The sequence below is a fragment of the Aotus nancymaae genome, unplaced genomic scaffold, assembly GCF_030222135.1.
Source record: "Aotus nancymaae isolate 86718 unplaced genomic scaffold, 86718_ANA_hifiasm-v0.15.2.pri h1tg000057l, whole genome shotgun sequence".
NCBI lineage: Eukaryota > Metazoa > Chordata > Mammalia > Primates > Aotidae > Aotus > Aotus nancymaae.
The window spans coordinates 26,872,770-26,895,670 of NW_026988471.1; the positions used below are offsets into that span (position 1 = coordinate 26,872,770).

The 22,901-nt window shown below is 38.1% G+C and overlaps 2 protein-coding genes across 7 annotated transcripts in view; one reads left to right on the plus strand and one right to left on the minus strand.

Annotated features, from left to right (window-relative positions):
• The window catches only part of RBKS (ribokinase), a 115,442-nt gene extending 112,905 nt beyond the window's left edge, over positions 1–2,537 (minus strand). For all 3 annotated transcript variants that reach the window (XM_012475385.3, XM_012475382.3, XM_012475386.3), the window contains exon 1: positions 1,669–2,537. In XM_012475385.3, coding sequence (XP_012330808.1) covers positions 1,669–1,757 — 89 coding nt within the window. In that variant the 5' untranslated portion in view covers positions 1,758–2,537. The remainder of the gene's footprint in view (positions 1–1,668) is intronic.
• BABAM2 (BRISC and BRCA1 A complex member 2) overlaps positions 2,139–22,901 on the plus strand; it is a 457,075-nt gene continuing 436,312 nt past the window's right edge. For 3 of the 4 annotated variants that reach the window (XM_064363957.1, XM_064363959.1, XM_064363960.1), the window contains exons 1-2: positions 2,139–2,252; positions 6,252–6,403. In XM_064363957.1, coding sequence (XP_064220027.1) covers positions 6,276–6,403 — 128 coding nt within the window. In that variant the 5' untranslated portion in view covers positions 2,139–2,252; positions 6,252–6,275. Of the gene's footprint in view, positions 2,253–3,521; positions 3,610–6,251; positions 6,404–22,901 lie in introns of those variants that run through there. The other variant, XM_064363958.1, reaches the window with a different exon arrangement.

Here is a 22,901-nt window from a genome sequence, read left to right on the forward strand (position 1 = left end):
CATGTATTTTTGATGAAACTATTTCTAAAGTGAAATACATGCCCTATTTTTATATAAAATTTAATAAGTACTATATAACCTTTTCTTGAAAAGAGTCATCACGAGTAAAATCCATTGCTATATTGTGTTGTAAGCACAGTGATATTCTTTCTACACAGGTGTCTGTGAACTACGGCTTGCAGGCTGTTCTTGTAAGGCTGAGAGATAAGAATAATTTTTACATTTAAAAAATATTGTTAAAAAATGTGACCTAGATCATATATGGCTTGCAAAACCTCAAATATTTATCTGGCCCTTTACAGAAAAGCTGACTGACTCTTGCTCTAGAAAAAGATGTACAAGTCTCTTCAACAAATGTCTCCAACTAGATTGAGTTTTATGCTCTGTCACCAAAGGAAAGTATTTTTATCTTGGCCCATCGTCTGACAAAATAGTTCAAATATTTGTGGAAAAATAAAGGTCATTGGTATTTAAAACTCTTTTGTTGCTTTTTCTTGTTACACAGTCTCCTACTCACCCTCAAGTTTTCATCAGTCACTATAACTGCCTCTAGCAGTCGCTCCTCTCTACTCTCACCTTTTAATCTCAGTGGAAATTTGATAACGCAGCTTACAAATATTTTAAGGTAAGATTAAATTGGTTACATGAAGACCCTAGAACTATTTTCTGAGTAGAATACAGGTGGTTTGGTGCAGCAAATTTGGTGACTTATTTTGATTGCCCCAACGCCTTTTTCTTTAGTTCCACGTTCTCTATTGCCCTTTGGAAAAGCAACATTTCAGGACAAATGAGGTGTTACTGTAGTATACATGATCACTTTTATAACATAAAAGTAGCATTACATCTGAAAAGATATTCGTCAAAAGACTGAATTGCAGTAACTGGAGTGGTAGGATTTTCTTGGAATATCTGAATTTATTACTACTTTTACAATGAACAGACATTACTTAATTTTAAAAAAGATAAATCAGAAGGCTCTGTCTACTCAGTCTTATTGACCTAACAATCTTTATTTGGCATATTTTCTATCGCAATTTGGTCATAGTTTTTAGTGGTTGTAAATATTGTTTGTTCTCATTTTGATTCATACTTGGCTTGCTGAAAAATATGCTGTAAATAGAAAATACAGCAGTAATGCCAACAATCAACATGGTGAAAGGTGACAGTCTTTTTGACTTCTGTTCGATTCATTATTTTATACAGTAAGCTCAGACGAATAATACCCAATTTGGATAATGTTACCCTTGACAAAACACTTTACTTCATTTAGTCCTCACAACATCCCTGTGAGGTAGGCACATTCTCGGAGGTAAAATGACATGGGCAAAGTCCCCTGGCTCGTTTGGCGAAAGGCTCAGCAGCCAGGCCAAGAAAGGTCTTTGGGGGCACAAGTCTTTGGAGGGTAGGTCTTTTGGGGGGCGCTTTCAGTAATGTTAGAGCTTTCACTAAACCCTGGCCTCTATGTCCTCTCCCCTGACATTTACCTTTACAGACTCAAATTCTTCCACGCCGGGAAGGCAGGCTGAGGGCTGCGAAAACCTGCAGCTCATACTCAAAGCTAGCACTGTCCATCCCTGGAGACCCAGCGCCCAAGAGCTCCGCTGGGCGCACAGCGCACGGCTCTACTCCTCCCCCGAGCCGCAGACTGAGTACTGGCCCCGGACTAACCTGACCAGGTCGGTCATGCAGGAGCCCACCACTACCACCGCCGCCACCTCCTCCTGCCACTGCTTCCGGGGTTCCCCAGACGCCGCCATCGCTGAAAGATGCTGCTGTCCAACCTGGACGCTGACCTCTGCCCTTTGCCCGATCCAGTAACCAGAGACGCCGCTCCTGCCCTCCCTAACGACGCGGGCCTTTCAGACGCCTACGCGGGTCGCCCACCTGACTGCCCGAAATTACCCCGCCCACCAAGTACCCTTCTTCTTCCCGGAATAGTCTCCGTTCACAGCCTCACGTAACAGAGCCCTTCTGATATGGCGAGACTCCGCGCTCTTCGCCACGCACGGGGAAGGCGCTGAGGACGGAACTGTCAGGCACCGCGGGGACGCCTTTCCGAGTGCCCGGCTCCGCGCGACGCGGAGGCGCGCACGCCGCCCTACTCCAGGGCGCAGAGGGGGCGGGGCGGGACGTCCGGGGAGTGCGCACGCATCCGGCCCGCGGCGCGCGCGCAGGTCGGTGCGTCGGTCGGGGGCGCGCTCGGGTACCTGTACCCCACGTAGTCGCCGGTTACCGATCGGACTAAGTTCCAGGTACCTGGACTGGGGCTGGTGCGGGGAGGTTGGATCCCGAGTCGCACAGGTGGCGTGGAAAACCGTGGTTTAAATATGGCCAGAGGACTTGACTCCTCTTCCTATGGGGAAGGCCCCTGTTCCAAAGATGCCCTTCTCATCCCCATCACGCTGATCCCCTCAAGAACGAGCCCCCAAGGCCAGAGGCGTCTCTTTCTCCATATCTGGCTCATCCCGTAGTCCCTGTAAAGCCCTAGTATTAGTTCCTTATTGCCTGATGAGGGGAATCATACAGTTTGGGAGAGGGGAGAGTGTCCCTTTTAAGACGTCCCCTAGAGTAGGGTGGTCATTCTTCGGGTCTGAGGTAACTTGTTTTTCTCGAATGTTGCCCCTTGGGGAAATTGCTTCCCCAGTGTAACTTCCCTCGTGCGCTTCATGACGTTGACGTGACGCAGCAGGATGCCACCTCTTTCCGTTCCATGACGTCAGCAGGGCACATGTTTCCGTGTTTGTCATCTCATTTTAATTGCAAGAACCTGAATGGTGCTTTAGACGTCTTTGTATTCCCCAGGCCTCCCATCAAAGGACCTTATGTAACTTTATTTTGGGGTAGCAGCCCCTTGCAAAAATTGTAATTTTGCATTTTCCTTTTGCAATACGTCAAAATCAGGAAATACAAATTGCAGAAGCAGCATTCAGGAGACTCTGACCACCGTAAATATTTGCATATCTGGGGTGTATTATAGTGCTGCCATGCGTAGGAGTTACTACTGGTGGTGACCACTGTCCATGTACCTGGTTCACTGCACCAAAGGACCGGTGTTTTTGGCTAAGTGACCTCTGATTTTGTAGTCATTGTATTCCTTACCACCCCCCCCAACTTTTTTTTAGAGAAGTCACACCTCCTCGTGGTTGAAATTGATTTTAATACTGCTTGAAACTTTGCACTGTCAAAAAATAAATAATAAAGAGAATTTTTTCCCCCTGTAAATAAAGAGAATTCATTCCCTAAGGTGTCATCCTAAAGTCACGACAGTTGCTGAATTAGAATGGATTGTTATCACTTTTCAAGTGTTGTTTCAAGTAACCTTGTTTCAAGCGAGGTTGTTCCCTTGAACATTTGACTAGTGATTCACTCAGCCCAGTTTCATCAGTAGGCCAGCAATAGTCCAGTTTGTTTCTAGTGATAAAGCAGTAATTTGTTTAAATTCACTACTTTTTGTCTGTTCAAATTTTATAAGATATACAGTTTAAAAAATCACAGGGATGTTTTTCTCTTTGGTGATTGAAGTTATCAATATTTGAGAGGAAGATGGATGTAGTAGACTTGGAAAATCTGGATTCGAATCCTGATCTTCTTGCTTCCAACGTTGAACAAGTTAGTTTATTTTGCTGAGCTTTAATTTTCTATATGTCAAGTTTTCTTTAGCTTCCATTTGTCAAATGGGAACAATTTTTGTTCTCAGGGAACAGAGTTGTGGGGAGGTAAATGAAATTACAGATAGAGATGAGTAATATAATGTCTGATAGTGGGTAGATGTTTAGAATATGTTGGTTCTGTTTCCTTCTTTTGTAGAAACAGACAAAATAATAATAGGTACTGTGGGAAAAAAACACAGAAGAACAATTTTGTAATATAGGTGAGACCCCTTTGCTTTTTTAAAAGATGGGTATATTTGAGCTTAGCATATGATTTTGATAAGCATCCCTTCAAGAATTGTGACATAGAAATGAAGGTGGAAATGTTGAAGAATAGAAAAAAATAGGCTTCAAAATTATGATGTGGATTAGTACACTTTTCACAATCAAATTATAATAATTACCCATATCATCTGCAAAATGGGAATTAAAATACTTTCTTTACTACCCCAGGCTTGTGAAGATCAACTGCAATAATGTATATGGATCGTCCTTATAAGTAATAAAATGATTTAAAAGTACATGATTTTTATGATTGATAGTACAGTGTTTGATGTTTAGTCTTTGAATGAGAGAATAGTCGGGGGGTCATCTGTTAAGAAGAGCTTGTTTTATATTTTACAGAAAGGATGCTTTGGGAGCTGAAGTTTAAGTATAAAGGTGTTAATCTCGAAGATACTTCTGGGTGTCATAACTATATAGGGTCAAAGCGTTTTTATTTTTTGAAATATCACTCTAGTCCTTCCCTTTATTACTATCTGAAAGAATAAACTGAAACAGGTTCACTTTTCAACATTTATTTTAGCAGGGACTTGTAAGTTTTCATGTGGTATAATGTATGAAAACTAGAACCAGAACATCATTTACTGGTAACTTGCTGGAAATTAATTTTCTTTTGATGTGGCATTATTCTTTAAAATTGAGGAAGGAAACGATCATTTGAATTGACTTATTCCTCTGAAGGAAGAGGCTTTCATTTAGAAATCTATTAAGAAGAATTCCTATACTCCCTCCTCCAGCCCCATGAGTTTCCAGATAATTTAGATATGATGTATCAGTTCTACTTTTTGTGGTTTTAAGTGTAAGGATTTAGTGCCTCAAAGTCAAATACTTTAAGATCCACGTTAGTCTGTGTTGCTTGATAGCTGCATAGGTGTATGTTTTCATAATTAAATTGTCAAGTAGATTTTTGCTATATCTATTCCTTGGATTTTGTTATATCTGTTACCCTACCAAATTTTGGGGGGGGCACATTATCTTCTTTCCATACTGAAATATTTCTCTAACCTTTGTCCGCTTACTCATTTATTTATTTAAAAAAAGTTTAATAAATTTTGAGTGTTTAGCATATGCCAGGTATTTTTGTTAAACTCTAGGCATTCAAAACATAGTCCCTGCAGGAAAGGGATCACGTAAACAGACTACAATGTGGATGGAAAGGTTATTAAGAAAGGTATATCAGTAAATAATTTCTAGTAAGTAATAGCTGCAAGCAGGTTAGCTTATTGTAGAGTTGTTGTTTTTTTTTCCTTTTTTTTTCTTTTTTGAGATGGAGTTTCATTCTTGTTGCCCAGGCTGAAGTGCAGTGGCACAATCTTGGCTCAATGCAACCTCCACCTCCCAGGTTCAAGTGATTCTCCTGACTCAGCCTCCAGAGTAGCTGGGATTATAGGCATGCACCACTATGCCTGGCTGATTTTTTTTTTTTTTTTTTTGAGACGGAGTTTAGCTCTTGATACCCAGGCTGGAGTGCAATGGCACGATCTCGGCTCACCGCAACCTCCGCCTCCTGGGTTCAGGCAATTCTCCTGCCTCAGCCTCCTGAGTAGCTGGGATTACAGGCATGCGCCACCATGCCCAGCTAATTTTTTGTATTAGTGGAGACGGGGTTTCACCATGTTGACCAGGATGGTCTCGATCTCTTGACCTCGTGATCCACCCGACTCGGCCTCCCAAAGTGCTGGGATTACAGGCTTGAGCCACCGCGCCCGGCCTTTTTTTTTTTTTTTTTTTTAAGTAGAGATGGTGTTTCTTCATGTTGGTCAGGCTGGTATTGAACTCTCGACCTCAGGTGATCCTCCTGCCTTGGCCTCCCAAAATGCTGGGATTACAGGTGTGAGCTACCGCGCCTGGCCTGTAGAGTTTTATATGGTATTATCCATCAAGCTTTTACTCCTTGTGGGGACACACAGGGAGAGATTGCTAACCCAGTGATGTGTGTGTTTTTGTGTTGGGACAGAGGGTTGTTAGCAAAGGCTTCTTGGACTCAAATAAAGTAGAATGAGCCAGTTGTGAGACAGAGTGGGACCATTTTAAGTAGAGTGTGACAGTGGAAAATCAGCTTTGGGAAGGAAGAGGGAATTGTATTTCAGGGGTTCCTTCTGTTCCTGAAAAGCAGTGGTGTAGTCCCTATCCTGAGCAGCTGAGCAGCAGTCAGGTGGTTTTTTCTGGAGGATCATTGGAAGAGTCTGCTCTAGAGATGGGAAATGAAGTATTTATTCATGCAAGAGAAGCTCCTGTGTGTTGCTTAGTTTTCAGGAAGTGTGTTGTCTAGTTCATTTGTAAACTCTGACCATCATTCTTTCCTTTTTCTGCTTTCAGTGGTGATTTACAAGTCAAGTTAAAATGTCCCCAGAAGTGGCCTTGAACCGAATTTCTCCAATGCTCTCCCCTTTCATATCTAGCGTGGTCCGGAATGGAAAAGTGGGACTGGATGCTACAAACTGTTTGAGGATAACTGACTTGAAATCTGGGTATGTACCAGTATGAATTCAGTGTATGTCCCAGAACCACTTCAATCTTTACCTAATGATAGTCCCTCCTTACCAGATTCATAAAAATTAGCCACCACAGAAACCCACCAAATCATCATCTCATCATATGTTGATTCAGAAGGTTTTATTCAATTCTTGACATTTTATGTTTCATTTCATTTGTGTTGTGGGCCATTGTTTTATGACCAGAATGTTCATGTCTTTTTTCTGGTTTATCTCTTTGGGAAGAGCATGTCGTAAGTTTTAGAAGTGTTTTTCATTCATTGACTTGTTTTCTTATTATGTTTGCTGCAGTCTGGCAACAAACATATTCTGAATCTGATTATCATTTGGTAAACTCTCTTAATATGAAAATTATAATAGCTAGCCAAAATGGGTCATTTCTCAAATGGGGTTGAAACAGCAAGATCTCACACCTAGAAATGTTACATTAAGAAACAGATTTTCTTTTCCTGAAACAAACTTAGATTTACAAAAAGTTACAAAAATACTATAGAAAATTGGCATTGTTATAATGTTGTTAATTTGTTCTACAGGTCTTATTTGAATTTTTCCAGTTTTCCCATTAATGCCCTTTTTGTTCCAGGGTTCAATCATCATGTCTCCTTAGTCTCCCCAACAGTGACATTCCTTAGTTTTTCTTTGCCTGTCATGACCTTGACACTTTTAAAGAGCACTGGCTACTTATTTTGTAAAATGTGCATCCATATGGGTTTGTCTAATGTTCCCTTTTCAGTAGAATGAGAAATATGTTTTTTCCCAAGTATAGTACAGATGTGTGGTTGTACCATCAGATCAGGGAATATATGATGTCCATATGCCTTTTTACTGCTAAGTTAACTTTGATAACTTGGTTAAGTGATCACTGTAAAGTTAACTGATTTTTCTCCTTGTAATTAGTTAAGAACTGTATTTTGCTGAGTGATGCTTTTGGACTTTGCAAATATCTGGTTTCTCATCATACTTTTGTCCATTAATTTCAGCATCCATGGATGGTTCTTGCCTATAACTGTTACTCCTCTGGTGCTTGTATAACAGTGCATTTTCTCATTTCTCCCCATTTATTAATTTGAATTCTACTATAAAGAAACACTCTTCTTTCTCCTTCAGTTATTTATTTTATTTAGTTATTTACTAATGCCAGTATTAATTTTTAGGTATTTATTTTTCTCTGTGGGTTGTAAATCAAATATTATCATTTATTTGGCTGCTCAGTTGTTCCAGCTTTTTGTCATTGGGAGTTCTATCAAGTGGCTTTTTTGTCCGTTTGACATATCCCCATCATTTCTCAGTACTTTCTTACTAGAAATATTGCCTTTTTTTTTTAAAGATGGAAGACATTTAATTGGACTATGAGATTTGTGGGAAGCAAAGGTATTGGGCACTAGGGCAAGTTTGCACAGGCCGTGCTCAAGGTACCCTCTTGGATATGACATTCACAAATGAAGCTGTTGGTATGGACCAAGATGCAGCCAGGAATCTCACTGACCTGGTCCAGGGCCTCCTCATGAAGAACCCACCATGGCTTGGGCAGGGGCAGTCAGCTTTAGAATTAGTGGGGCTCCTTGGGCACACACTGTACTACTATTGTCTAGTCTGGTCAGTGTAGATAACAAAGATGATGGCTGGGGTAGGGGCAGCTTAGATTCCAGATGGTAGAGTTGCCCCTTTCAAGGGTGTCTGCTTTTTCAGGCCAGGGCCCTAGACCCCAGGCTGGCAGCCAGATGTGCTGATAGAAGCTTAGTCTCTGCAGAAACTCTTCTCTAAGAGTTAGATCCATTACACACTTGAACCCTACCTTGGTTGGGCTGGTTCCAGGTGGGATTAAGTTGAGCAGGCACTCAGGCTAGTGGCTAGTGCATGTCAAAGTTCCCCCTTCTTCCACTGGTAGGTCCCATTATCTATTGTGCCCACCTCCTCCATGATGTACTCATACATGTCATAGAGGATGCCCACCGTATTGTCCTCTTCACTAGGCTCCAGCAACTGAGCCAGCAACTTGTGCCCAGCTGGGTCTGGAACAGTGTGTGCCCAGCTGGGTCTGCACTGCTCAGCTGGGTCTGCTGTTGCTTCCCAGGTGACAGGGAGCTCATGGTCTCTGTGAAAGACATCTGGTGATGGTCATATCAGTGTCTCTGTGGGTCATACTTGTTACACATGTCCATCATGATGTCACATGAAGCTGATTTTTCAAGGTCCTCAGTCCACGCCCTCTCTGCATCCCATAGTCTGGCAGGAGGCAAAGCAATGTGCATGTCATTGTCTTGTCACAGTGAATGGTACCCTTGTGTGTCTTCATTAATGGCAGTGCCATGAGGTTGCTGTGGGATCATTGGGTGATGGGATGGACTCTGAGCCAAGCATACAGTCGTGGATTTGGAGGGGTGTTAGCAGCAGCAGCAGTGAAAGCAGAAATGTTGTATTCTTGATTCTCTTTTAGCTTTCTCCTTGTTAGACTCTTTTGCCTTTTGCCATTTACACATCTTGCTGTTGTTTGACTAAGCTAAAGACTTGGGTATAAGAATACTGACTTATGTTCTTTAGTAGTAAGATAAAAAAACTAAGACACTTCCTTGGAATAGTAGCATGCTTTTGAAAACATCTGATATTATCCTTAGTTTTACTAATCAAATATTTATGGAGCCATTTACTATTTGCTAGCCATTTTGCTAGTGTTAGGTTAACTCATTTTTTGTGGAGGCAAGAGAATTTGGTAGAAAGAACTCTGGTGGAGTTGGTAAAAACATTTTAACTTTTTTTCCTTCTAAAAGTTAACTTTATACATTAGGGGATTTATAAATTAACTCTCATCCTTAGATAAGCCGGGTATCAGAAAGTGACTTTTTTTTTTTTTTTTTTTTTTTACTGGTTTAGAAGTTTTGCCATTTAGTCAAGTAGAGGCCTGGTGCTCATACAGACTTCCCCAGCTTATAAATGGTGGTAGGAAGTGAGGATTGTGAAATGGAGACTAATATATAGGATTCATTCAGACTGAATTTCCCACATTATCATAGACCATCTAGATACAGATCAGAGCCTCCTAAATTATAAAATGCTTTCTTTAGTTGGATTCCATCTCTAATTGAAGTCATCAAGATCAGATCTCAAGAGGGTATTTTCCAGTTGCCCTTACTGTAATTTTTGGCCTGCAAAAAGTAGAGTGAGGTACTTCCTTTACTGTGCTCATTTCTTCTCAGTTTGTTGTTTTGACTTTGGTTTCCTCATTCTGCGATCTTTAAATCTGTATTTTTCTTCTGGGTCTGAGAATAAAAAGATTTTCAAATGGATCACTGGATATTTCAAAGTAACTTTTCAGGTTTTCCCATACTTTCATGTTTCTTTTCTTCTCTAATTAAAAATAACATCTTTATGTCTGCATTGTGCTCATCTCTCTTTTTTTTTTCCCTGTGTTTTTGAAGGTTTAAAACTGTTGGTCTTTTCGTAAGTTTCTTTGGTTCAACAAGATTGTGCCTAATCCTATTATTTTCTTTTCCTTCCCACCTCACCTATCCTATCTTGAGTTTCACTGCTAGAAACAAATACAGTAAGCATTTTCTTCTTTTATTGGAATGGGGTGAACTTGGAGAAAAGAAGGCATTTCAGATGTCCATTGACAGTCTTAAGTCTGTGTAGCCAGAGGCAGTTTCCATTTTCTCTCTGGATCTCAATTTTTTATCCATAAAATGAAAGATCAGATTAGATGACTAAGGTTTTTGCAGGTCAAAAGTCCTAGAAATACAACTCAAATGTCCATCAACTGATGAATGGATAAACAAATTTGGCATATCAAAAATAGATTATTATTTCACCACAAAATAATGAAATACTGATTCATAGTACAACATGATGAACCTTGTTAAGTGAGAGAAGAACCTGTGCTAAGTGAGAGAAGCTTATTACAAAAGGTCACTTAGTATATGATTTTATTTATCTGACATGTCCAGAATAGGCTAATTCATAGACAGAAAGTAAATTAGTGGGTGCCGAAGGCTGGGGAAATCAGAAGTGACTGCTTAATTGTGGGATTTCTTTTTTGGAGTAACAAAAATGTTGTAAAATTAGATAGTGGTGATGGTTGCATAGCTTTGGGATTATGAAGAATGATCAGATTGCATACTTTACAGTGATTTTATGGTATATAAATTATGTCTTAGTAAAGCTGTCATAAAAACAAAAACAAAAAAAAGCTGAGCTGGACATAGTGGTGTATGCCTGTAGTCCCAGCTCCTTGGGAGGCTGAGACAGGTGGCTTACTTAAGCCCAGGAGTTTGAGACCAGCTTAGGCAACATAGCTAGACCCCATCTCTTAAAAAGAAAATAAAGAAAAAAAGTAAAACCAATTCATCAACCAGGAATGTTCATTGACCTGAATATATAGGACGTCGAAATAAATATTTCTTTTTTAGCATGTCACAGACATTCTTTTCAGAGGTACTGAAGACCTGACAGGGGCCTGATGGCTAGTTGACTGTTGACTGGTGACTGGTATATGTAAGGCGATATCAACCTGAAATTCTTATTCTTTGTATCAGTATTCTGAGAGACCAGTTGCGTTTATCAGCATAAAGTCGTGTTGGTTCTTTTTCACAGATTCTCTTTTGGGTACTCTCAAATTCCGGAATGTTTAGTTGAAGATTTAAGAGCAAATGGTGGGATTCAATGACAAATTTTAAATGAATCCACTAGTCCTAAGCCTTTTTTTTGAGACATAGTTTCGCTCTTGTTGCCCAGGCTGAAGTGCAATGGCATGTTCTCGGCTCACTGCAACCTCTGCCTTCTGGGTTCAAGCGACTCTCCTGCCTCAGCCTCCAGAGTACCTGGGACTGCAGGCACCCACCACCATGCCTGGCTAATTTTTGTATTTTTAGTAGAGATGGGGTTTTACCATGTTGGCCAGTCTGGTCTCAAACTTCTGACCTCAGGTGATCCACCTACCTCGGCCTCCCAAAGTGCTGGAATTACAGGCATGAGCCATCATGCCTGGCCTAGTCCTAGCTTTTTCTGGACTAACTGTCTGAAAAATATGTGAAATGGCATTTAATGACATTTAATATGTATGGAATTTACTTTCTTTAGCTTTAAAAATGAAATGAAAATACGTCTATATACATTCATAAAATGATGTGAAAAACCTTGCTAATCTGGAACATTATTGATACCTTTTATATAGTACTTGTCTGAAAGATTCAGGGAAGTTCTTTAGAAGTTCATTAACAATTTCTTCTTCAATCTTTCCATTAGCTGAAGTGTGAATTTCTCCTTTCTGTAACAAAACAGTGATAAAGTTAGGGAAAAGGATGGCTTCTTTTTGGTGCGTCACTTTTGGGATTTCCCTTTCTTTTAGATCTTCAGCAGACACAGTTATGAGAATCAGAATTGACATGTCTAATTCCTATTAACTCAAAGAGGTGTACTTTATAGGACACAGTATGTATAAAAGGTATAAAATGAGGAAAGAATTTCTAAAGGCCACAAGAACCAGTTTTGTTATTATATGTAGCCACTTGCCCTGGAAGAGATGAGGTCTAAGTATCTGTATTCTAGATCTGTTTGGTGAAACAGGCAAGAACCTAATCAAAGCAAGATTTCTCTTTCTTTTTCTTTTTTTTCTAAATAGCAGTTCATATATATTTCTCTTATGGTACCTAGATTTTTCTACCTTACTTAAGCCTATATATGTTTCTAAACTCCATTGCTAGGCCATCAGTATCTTAAGGGACAAGTTCTTGTTTAATTTATTTTTATATCTCCTTAAGGTTTATCTTGGTACTTTTCACATGTAATATAGTAACTAGGATTTGAATGGATGAATGAATGAGTTAGATGTTGTTCTTGAGAAACTGCTTGTTTTGGGGATCAGAATGGTTTGTTCTTGTGATTTGTAAGGATTTTTATTGGCCTGATAGTGTATTGCTTACATTCTGTTATGCATAATTCTTTTTAATGACATTCCCTGAAATGAGTTGACATTTTTGAAATTATAGTAAAGTGTATTATACAATACTGGATTTTCTCTTGTAGGTAAAATATAGACTGAGATGTGAAGGGATCAGATTATTAGTTTTAGAGAATTATTCTGTGAGCTTACTGAATGTTTATTAGTTCTTTGCTCTGTGTTAATTTGATCACAGGCATGTGTTATTTGTAAGATGGCATATTTTGTCATTTTTAGTGATTTTTCTAATCTTGAAGATGTCTAAGTGTCTGTTCAGCATACTGGAACGATGCCTGGCAAACACAACAGTGAGGAAAGAAGAGAGGGCTCACTGCAACCTGTGGCAGCTGAGCCTCAGTATCTTTTTTCAGCATTTTGCAGTGACTCAACCTTACTGGCACATGGCTGTGTTTGGGGCATCTGCTGTGACATCTCATCCGCCCACAACTACCTATTGCTTTTTTTTGTCCATGTTCTGAATTTCATTACTTAGTTAAAAATAGATACTCAGTGTAAGTACTTGATTACTAAATAGAACAGTTTTAAAGGATGAATGCTGTAAGCTTTGAAGACTGATCTCAGTTTGGCTGCATGAGTCTCTCTAGCTGTCAGTCTGAATCTTTAGCCTGTGTCTTAAAGGAAGCTGCTGCCCTGGGAGGCAATAGTTTAATTTTTGTGTATGGCCATACCACCCTGATCGCACACGATCTTATCTGAAGATGGGCAGTTTTTAAATAATTTAGATCTAGTTGTTCACTTGGCTTTTCTGTACTTTTCCCTGTTCTCGTTCCCCCTTTTCCTCATGCCTGTCTTCATACTTTATGTATTCATTATATATTAATATATTTCTCAACAATATTATTTTGCATGCTTAAAAAATTTGTACAAATGATATACTATATATATTCATCTGCATCTTGACCGTTTTGCTTAGTATGAAGTTAGTTAGATTTTTCTGTGTTGGTATTTACGACTTTGTGCTGCTATTTTGTATTCCATTGTATGAATATGTCCTTAATTTTATTATTCATTCTTCTACTGATTGACAGTTATGTTGTTTAAATTATTTTTTTGACAAAGAGTGCCACAGTGAACTTTCTCTCACATGTGCACAAGAAAATATGTATGAGAATATTTTCTGGGACAGTTTTTTGAACTGAGTGTATTTACCCATTAGTGGTTGTAAAATTAATTGAATGAGTCACCCCAACATTGAAAAAAATGAATGAGAACAAAATGGAAACTCTCAAAATGTGTCACACACGGTAAGAATAAGCACTGTTTTGTGAATTTTTGTTTCAGTTAAATAAGTGAGTATGTATATACTGGGTCATAATGAAAAATATGTTTTGATGGCCAAAAAATTTGAAAGCTACAAATCAAAGGTGTATTCCTAGAAATAGAATTACTAGCTCTTAAGATGTATGCATCTTCTGTTTTATTAGATATTGCCAGATTGTATCAATTTCCTTCCATCAGAAATGAGTTTCTACTATTTTGTAGCCTCACCAGTACTTGATATCGTCAGACTTATATTTTTGGCAAGCTGATGAGGTATGACCTGGTATCTCATTATGGTTTTAATTTGTATTTCTGTGATTGCTAGTGTGGTGAAAATTATTTTCTTTTTGTTTGTTGTTGTTGAGACAGAGGCTCACTCTGTCACCAGGCCAGAGTGCAGTGCAGTGGAGCAATCTTGTCCCACTGCAATCTCTGCCTCCCTGTTTCAAGCAGTTCTCCTGCCTCAGCCTCCTAAGTAGCTGGGACTACAGGTGGGTACCATCACGCCCGGGTAATTTTTTTTATTTTAGTAGAGATGAGGTTTCACCATGTTGGCCAGGATGGTGTCGATCTCCTGAGCTTGTGATCTGCTCGTCTCGGCCTCCCAAAAGCGCTGGGATTATAGGTGTGAGCCACCTCGCCATGCCATGAAGTCTTTTAATGTGATTATTGGCAATTCAGATTTCTTCCTTTGGGATATCCTTATTCATCTTTTAAGTGGATTGTTTGTATATTTCTATAGATTTTAAAGCATTCTTTATATATTTTGGATACTTACTTTTGGTAATTACATGTATTACAAATATCTGCACAAAGTCTGTGGCATATATTATTATTTTAGTGCTCCTAATGTCCAAGACTTTTGATTTTGATGAAGTTACATTCAACAGTATTTTCTTTTTTAGATTTGAATGTATGTGCCTGTGTGCACATGTACGTGTGTGTGTGTATGCGTCTGTGTGTTTGTGTGTGTGTATGTGACAGAAAGAGAGAGTTGTAAGAAATCTGGGCCTATCCAAAAGTCACATATCTTTAAGAATTTTAAAGTTTTCCCGTTTCCTTTTTTGTTCTTTAAATAGAAATTTATTTTTTCTATTATATGGAGTGAGATAGGGATATAGTCCCCCCCAACCCCCCACCATATGGATAATTAATTGACCCTGCCTCATTTATTGAGAAGGCCATCCTTGCTCATGTATGTGAAGTTTATATCACACATGGGCCTGTTGCTAGACTTTCTGTTCTGGTCAGTCAGCCTCATTGTCCCTGTGCCAATTCCACACTTTCTTAAATATTATAGTCTTATGAAATGTCATGATAGCCAGTAGGACAAATTCTCCTCTTCCATCTTGTTTTAATTCTTAAAAATTGTCTTTATTAACCCTATGCTCTACATACTTTTTTGTAACCTCATTTAAATAGTTGTATACCATTTCATTAGGAAACATACCATAATTTAGTTAACAAAAAAAGTCCCCTTTTTAATTAATTGAGAAAGAGAAATGAAGGGAAATTACCCTGATGAGGGGCAAATTGAGAATTCAAGGTTAAAGAGGCTCTCTCTGAGGAAGTGACATTTAAGTTGAATCATGAAATAGATGAATATAGTAGTCCCCCCCTTATCATTAGGGGATATGTTTCAAGACCCCCCCCACCTCAGTGGATGCCTGAAATCTCTGATGGAATTCTGTTGCTGTCAGTCTGAATGCATTTATGTCGGTGTCTTCTACCCACAAATTTAATGCCTTTTCTATCTTAACTGAGTACTTAGCATACACTGTGGCTGTTATTTTTGCAATTTGAGGTGCAAAGCAAAACTAGCACAAATTTCTTTTTCCTTCTTCACAATTTCGTGGATAGAAGATTTGTTCTTATGTTAGATCTTAGCAACATCAACATGTGATTTTTTTTCTTTCCTTATTAAATCAAGAACTTTTACTTCTTCTCTTAAAGGAAGCACTTTATGGCTTGTCGTTAGTGTGTCTAAATTGCCAGCGTCACTACTCTTGTGCTTTCCTGAAGTGATTTATTAAGTAAAATAAAGATTACTTGAAGTCAAGCACTGCTGTACCATGACAGTTGGTTTGATCACCAAGACAGCAACTAAGTGACTAACGGGTGGGTAGTGTAGACGACTATGCTGGACAGAGGGATGAGTCATGTCCTAGGCAGGACAGAGCTGGAAGGTGTGAGAACAATCTCAGAACAGCATGCAATTTAAAACTTAGGAATTGTTTCTGGAATTTTCCATTTAATATTTTCAGACCAAATATTGCTTTTTCTTGACCGAGGGTAACTGAAACCACAGAAAGCAAAACCATGGATAAGAGGGGACTGCTGTACTTCAGTGTAAGTGCTGGGAGATTTGATGTAAAAAGGAAATAATTTTTCCGTGCACAGGCAGGAGAAAGCTTTGTATGTTCAAGGATCTGCAAAGCCAGTTGTGATTGGAATGTAGTAAGAGAGTGTGAGAGGGAAAGCTTGCTTTTTACTTATTTTATTATTATTATTTTTTGAGATGGAGTTTCACTCTTGTTGCCCAGGCTGGAATACAGTGGTGCAATCTCAGCTCACTGCAACCTCCACCTCCTGGGTTCAAGTGATTCTCCTGCCTCAGCCTCCTGAGTAGCTGGGATTACAGGCATGCACCACCACGCCCAGTTAATTTTGTATTTTTAGTAGAGATGTGGTTTCTCCATGTTTGTCAGGCTGGACTTGAACTCCTGACCTCAAGGTGATCACCCGCCCCAGCCTCCCAAAGTGCTGGGTTTTACATTTGTGAGCCACCATGCTTGCCCTGAAAGCTTGCTTTTTATTCTGGGTGAACTCAGAAGCTGTTGAAGAATTTTCAGAAGCAAAGTGACATGATCTTATTTATATTTTAAAATATAATCACTAGTTGTTATAGAGCAAATGGCTTGTGCAAGGTAAGGTATACTAGTTAACTGGCCATTATAGTGGACCAGGTAAGAAATGATAGAGTCTTAGAACATGATGATGGCAATGGAAATGGAAAGAAGTGAATAAATTAAGAAGCTATTTAGAAAATCATGAGGATTTTGAATTTGGAATTTGAAACGCAATCAAGAATGACTTTTTGTTTCTTAGTTTGAGTAAGTGGGAAGATGGTCATATCATTTGCAGAAATGGGGAAGATTGATGGAAGAACTGCTTTAATTGTATTGATTGATCTCTAGGTCTGCCATACAGCTATTATTTTAGGTCTTCTCTTCCTGTATTGATTCACTTATTTTCTTGTTTTACCTTCTTGCTTTGTTGGAGCATATATTCCACTAGCAGCCTAAGAAAAGGAGAAAAGGAGATACATTTTTTGAGTTCTTGAAAGTCTGAAAATGTCTAGTTTTAAATTTGATTGATAATTTGGGCAGGTACAGAAGTCTGCCCAACAGACAGACATATTGTCATAGTTTCATGAATGTAGTATTTTCCCTTATTTTTATAAGGATATTAGTTATAGCTTAAAAAAATTCTTCTATACCTTGCATTGTCTCTGTTTTACCCTCTGTCTTTCATGTTGATGACTTTCCTCAGACCGATGATTCTTGGCTGTGGATGTCTGTTAAGGAATGCATCTCTATCTAACATGTAAACTTAAAGCCCTTTGTGCATGGGTGGAGTTGTCAATGACTGAGCTTCACTGTAGTGTTATCGGGCAGCATCCTCGCTTTTTTATTGGATGAATGCCAGATTCATTATTTGGAGGTCTTTCTCTGGGACCATAAAATAAAATGTGCCCATATGGATGCATATATTTCTATGTGTCAGCAAAATTTTAATTATTGGGCCAAGAAGTTTTAAGACTTTTGATATATTTATTATAATATATTAATATTTAATATATATTTATATGTAAGGATATGGGATATGCAAGCATACATATGATTACATATTCTCTCCAGAAGTGCATTATTAATTTACACTCCTACCAGTAGTATATGAGGATGGCTACAATCTCAATAATACCTTTATTATAAATTCTGTAAGATTACTTGCTAATTCAGTAGATGAAATGGTATACAATTTTTCTTTTATTCTGCCTATTTCTCTGTGTGTGTGTGTGTGTGTGTGTGTGTGTGTGTGTGTGTGTGAGAGAGAGAGAGAGAGAGAAAAGGAGAGAATTACCAATTCATGCCACATGTCAATTTTTCTGGTTGGTATTTGCTTTTTCTTATGGATTTGTAAAGCTCTTTATATGTTATGCAGATTAACCCTTTGTCATAATGTGTTGCAAATATTTTCCACCAGATTTTCAATTAAATCAATTTATTTAGTATGTAGAAGCTCTTAAATATTTTTTATTTTTAAAGCAGTAATAAATGTACAGCATATGAAAAAATATATGAAAGGATGATAAGTAGACAGTGAGTCTTCGCTTACTCCTTCCTTAATTTTCCTGTCTGGAGACAACTACTCTTATCAGTTTATTTTATTTCCTTTTAGAGGTGTTCTATGTATATATGAGCCCTCTTTTTTCATTTATATGTAAGTATTAGTCACGGTAGATTTTTATAGTAATGGTCTCTGACAAATCATGCCTCCCTTTATCTATTTATCCTTTAAATATAACTTTGCCATTTCTTTTATCAAGAGGTAGAGTCTACCTCTTGAATCAGGATTGGTTTTTTGGCTTGATTTTACCAATAGGATGTCATGAAAGTGTTGTGTCTATGCCTTTAGAGTCTAGGCCTTTAGAGGCCTCATTGTTTCATTTGCACTCTCTTGGAATGCCATCATTACCATGTTCAGAAATCTCCTAGTCTAACCCATTAAGAGAGAATGGCCCATGTATCCCAGCTGGGCTCAGTCTCACAGCCAGCCTATCAGCTGCATGCAGCTGCCCATGTGAGCCAAGGGGGAGACCAGCAGAACTGACCATCCAACCTGCAGATTGATGAGAAATAATAAATGTTCTTAAGCCACTGAAGTTGGGGGTGCTTTGTTATCTAGCAATAATTGCTATAGTAGCATATGATATATTCATATTAACTGTATAGTTTGAAGATTGTTCCACATTCGTAGGTATAGAGCTGCTACCTCTATTTTAATGTCTGCATAACATTCCAGTGTATGAATATACTGTAATAAGTTGTTATTGATAAACTTGTATCCTATCAAAATAACCCATATAACATGGGATTATAAAGACTGTCCTTTTGCATTGCATTTATTTATGTTGTCAAACCTATTTCCTTCATGGATTCTTTTAACATTTTGCATAATTAGTACCTTTCCCATTTTGAGACTGCTTTTATTTTCTTACTATTGTTACCTGACCTTAATTAATCTGGAATTTGTTTTAGTATAGTATATGATATGATATAGGGATCAGATTTTATTGTTTTTCTAAATAATCATCTAGTTGTTTCAGTACTGCTTTATAAAATGAATTCTTATTCACTTTTAATATGCCTTCTTATAGGTTAAATTCTTATATTTATTTCTAATTTTATTTTTAGTGATCTGTCTGCATTTACCTTGTACAGTCACAAATTATTGTAACTCTATAATATGTTTGAATATTTGTGGTCTCATTGCTGGGAGTTTGTTTAGCATTGGATAAAACTATATATTCGCTGGACAGAATAGACATCTTTATAATAGAGTCAGCAAGCTTTCTGTAGAGGATCAGATAGTAAATATTTTAGACATGCTAGCCTTATGGTCTGTGTTGCAAGAACTGTGACATGGTAGCATGAAATATATGACATTACATAAATGAATGCCTATGGCTGTGGGGTTCCAACAAAACTTTACAAAAACAGATGACTGGCCTGTGGGTTGTAGTTTCACAATATTGAGTGTACTTGCTATATAATATTGAATATACCTCTTGAGGAATATGGCAGTCTCTCCTATTTATGTCCAGTGTTATGAGTATAAATGAAGGTTTGTGCTTCTTTCATTTTGTTACTGCATGCTTACTGTTAACTTTATTACTAGATGTTTTATCATTTGGCTGCTATTATGTAGTAGTAATTCAGTTGTTTATTGGTATATATGAAAGCAAACACAGAAATTAGATTGAAGTAGAATCAGAATATACATTGGAGAAATTTACTCAATAGTTCAACAGTCTTTTATCAGAATACTTACAATAACTCTGGAGAAAAGAAAAATAGCCAGGACCAGAAGAAATAAAGCAAGCTTTAGCTGGGGAGGGATGGGGTGGGTGGAAGCTGGAAATTAGGTTGGACAGGGGTTGGAACACAGTGAGTTATCTTTAGAGGAGCTGTGTGGCAGCATAATGTGATGGTAAGCATGTGGGTTGTTCAGTCAGTGAGGTCTGAATTAGTATCCTGATTCTACCACTTATAGCTTATTGACCTTTGTTAAGTCACATAACTTTCTATGCTTCGGTTTTCTCTTCAATGGGGATGATATTAATGACCTTATTGAGTAATTATGGGGCTGAAGTGAGATAACTTATATAAAGCACTTACAATAGTATTTGGTCATAATGTTCAACAACAGTGGGTGATATTATTGTATGCTGTATGTAATAAATAATATGTAGTATGATGTATCATTATTTCACTATGTTATTGTTGTGACATTGTTATTTTAGCATCAGAGCGTCTATAAAGAGTGTCCGTGCAAGCAGTATAACAGGAGCCATTGAATAAGACCCAGGGAAGCAGAACAAAACAGGAGCTCACTTTCATCTAACAAAAGTCAGAGAAATCATGTAGCAGAAATGGATGGGAGTTCCAGAGATTTTTGATTCTGAGACAATTTTCTATCCTTGTTTATTGCTTTTTGCACATCTACAGAAGCAGGAGAAAAATTACTATGGCTTACTTTGATCCTGCAGATGGATGAAACTTAGAATATTTGATTAGGATGAAAAATGAATGGGCATGAAGATGCCAGCTGTTTTAGCAGATTAAACTTGAGTTTTTAACAGTCATTAGAGATGGAACACTGGTTGTCTTGAGCAGATACATGCAACAGTTCTTAACAGAGAGTTGAAGAAGCCTCTTAAGATAGTGTGCAGACTAGCACAGGGAGTTCTGTCTGAGAATGAAGGGTGTAAGCGGTGGGCTGTTGAGCTCTTGCTAGTGTGGGCAGTGCGTGGGGTCATAGATGTTCAAGAATTTTGGCTGGAACTTAGGGTGTTTATCTAGGTACCAGAACATCTGGAAACTCAGTGAACAGTGCATGGTGTTGATATTTTAAGGGTTTTACCAAGGGCAGGATGTCCATCAAGAACTATTCCTTGAGCTTTTTCACCAGAAGGAAACACAGGTTTCCCTTACCCCTCATATCCCAGCCCATATTCTTTTCTTCCTTTAGATATATATATTTTTTTGAGACAGAGTTTAGCTCTTGTTGCCCAGGCTGGAGTGCAATGGCACAATCTCGGCTCACCACAACCTCCGCCTCCCACGTTCAAACGATTCTCCTGCCTCAGACTCCCAAGTAGCTTGGATTACAGGCATGTATCACAATGGCAGCTAATTTTGTATTTTCAGTAGAGATGGGGTTTCTCCATGTTGGTCAGGCTGGTCTTGAACTCCTGACCTCAGGTGATCCACTTGCCTTGGCCTCCCAAAGTGCTGGGATTACAGGTGTGAGCCTGGGTGTAATCTTTACCCTGGGTAGCTAGTTGCCTGTCTAGCCTTTTTGTGATCATTATAGTATAATACAGTAATATAAATAATTTTAATTAAACAGTTTATGAGCCTTTTAACATTACAAAGTCCTCTTGCATATGGTGTTTTATGGCTTTTTATATTTTGTACTTAGGATTATAAGTGCTGATATTGGAAGTGAAGTCTGAGATCACTTTGGGAACTTTGGCTAGGCTTCCAGAGTCTGGGGTAGTAAGTGTCAAGATAAATTTGGGTCTGGGATTTTAGGTGGTTCTGATCTTGGGCTTTTCATGCCCTGCAATTACTTCATTTTAGGGTGACTTCATTTGGTATGGAGGTTGATGTAGGGGAGGAGGTGAAGGGAGGTAGCTAGTCTAATGTGTAAAGGAAAGTGGGTAGAAAATTCATCTGGTCTGTTCCTGGCTCCAGTTCACATTGTTCAAAGGAAAAAAAAAATCACTCCCACTGTTGTCTTTTGTCCCCTCTATTGTATACAATATTTAGGTAGTATTTTTGGATTAGTTCTTGTTTTATTAGGATGACAAATTTACAAAGTTCTTTGAGTTTGGAAGATAGGTGAGGGTTTTTTTTTTTTTATTTTGTACAGGTTAATATGCATATAAATTTGTTTTAAGTCTTCAAATTAATTATTCTTATAACGTCACTCATGTTAAAAGTCTCCTTATGCTTACATAGAAGTGTAGAACAGCCTCTTTTTAACTTCCATGTTACTTGAATAATCTTACTTTTTGGTGCCATGTTGCTTGAGAATTAATTTTGTAATCTTCCATCCCAGGGCCACATTTCCTCAGTAATTTGGTTATCTTTCTAATGGCATGTTATGAAAGTTAAGTTTATCCCACTGACCTTGCTTCTTTTGACTTTTTGAAAAATATATCTTTTTTTTGTTTTCTGAAAAGGTTTTTATCTCAACCTTTGCTGTTGCCAGTTTATTGATAACAAATCTTGAATCAAGTGGAAGTTTTGGAGAACATTTTGATGTTTCACTTTTAAGTAGGAGTAATGCCCTCAGAATGATTTTTTTTTATCTGTGGGCTCCTGAATTTTTCATTTAAAAAACATTATTTTAAAATTTTTGTGGTTCAGTAATTAACATCTTGGGTCAATTTTGGGCTTGGCACATATGTTTTTTAAATGTGGTAAAATATACATAACATAAATTTACTATTTTCATTATTTTTAAGTGTACACATCTCTTTGGCATTAAGTACATCACAAATGTGGCATTCGGAGATGTACATCTCTAAAACGTTTTTCATGTTGCAAGCTGAAACTCTGTACCTATTAAACAACAACTTACCATTTCTCCTTTCCCCCAACTACTGGCAACCACCAGTCTGGTATCTGTTTCTGACTGTGACTACTTTAGGTGCCTTGCTTGATGTAAGTGAATCATGCCGTATTTACCCTTTTGTGACTGACTTTCTTCACCTAGCATAATGTCTTCAAGGTTCATTTATATCGTAGTGTAAGAATTTCCTTTTAAAGGCTAGATAATATTTCATTGTGTGTGTGTGTGTGTGTGTGTATATATATATATATATCACACTTTGTTTATATATCTGTTGATAGACACTTGGGTTGCTTCTGTCTTTGGCTATTGTGAATAATGCTGCTATTAACATGT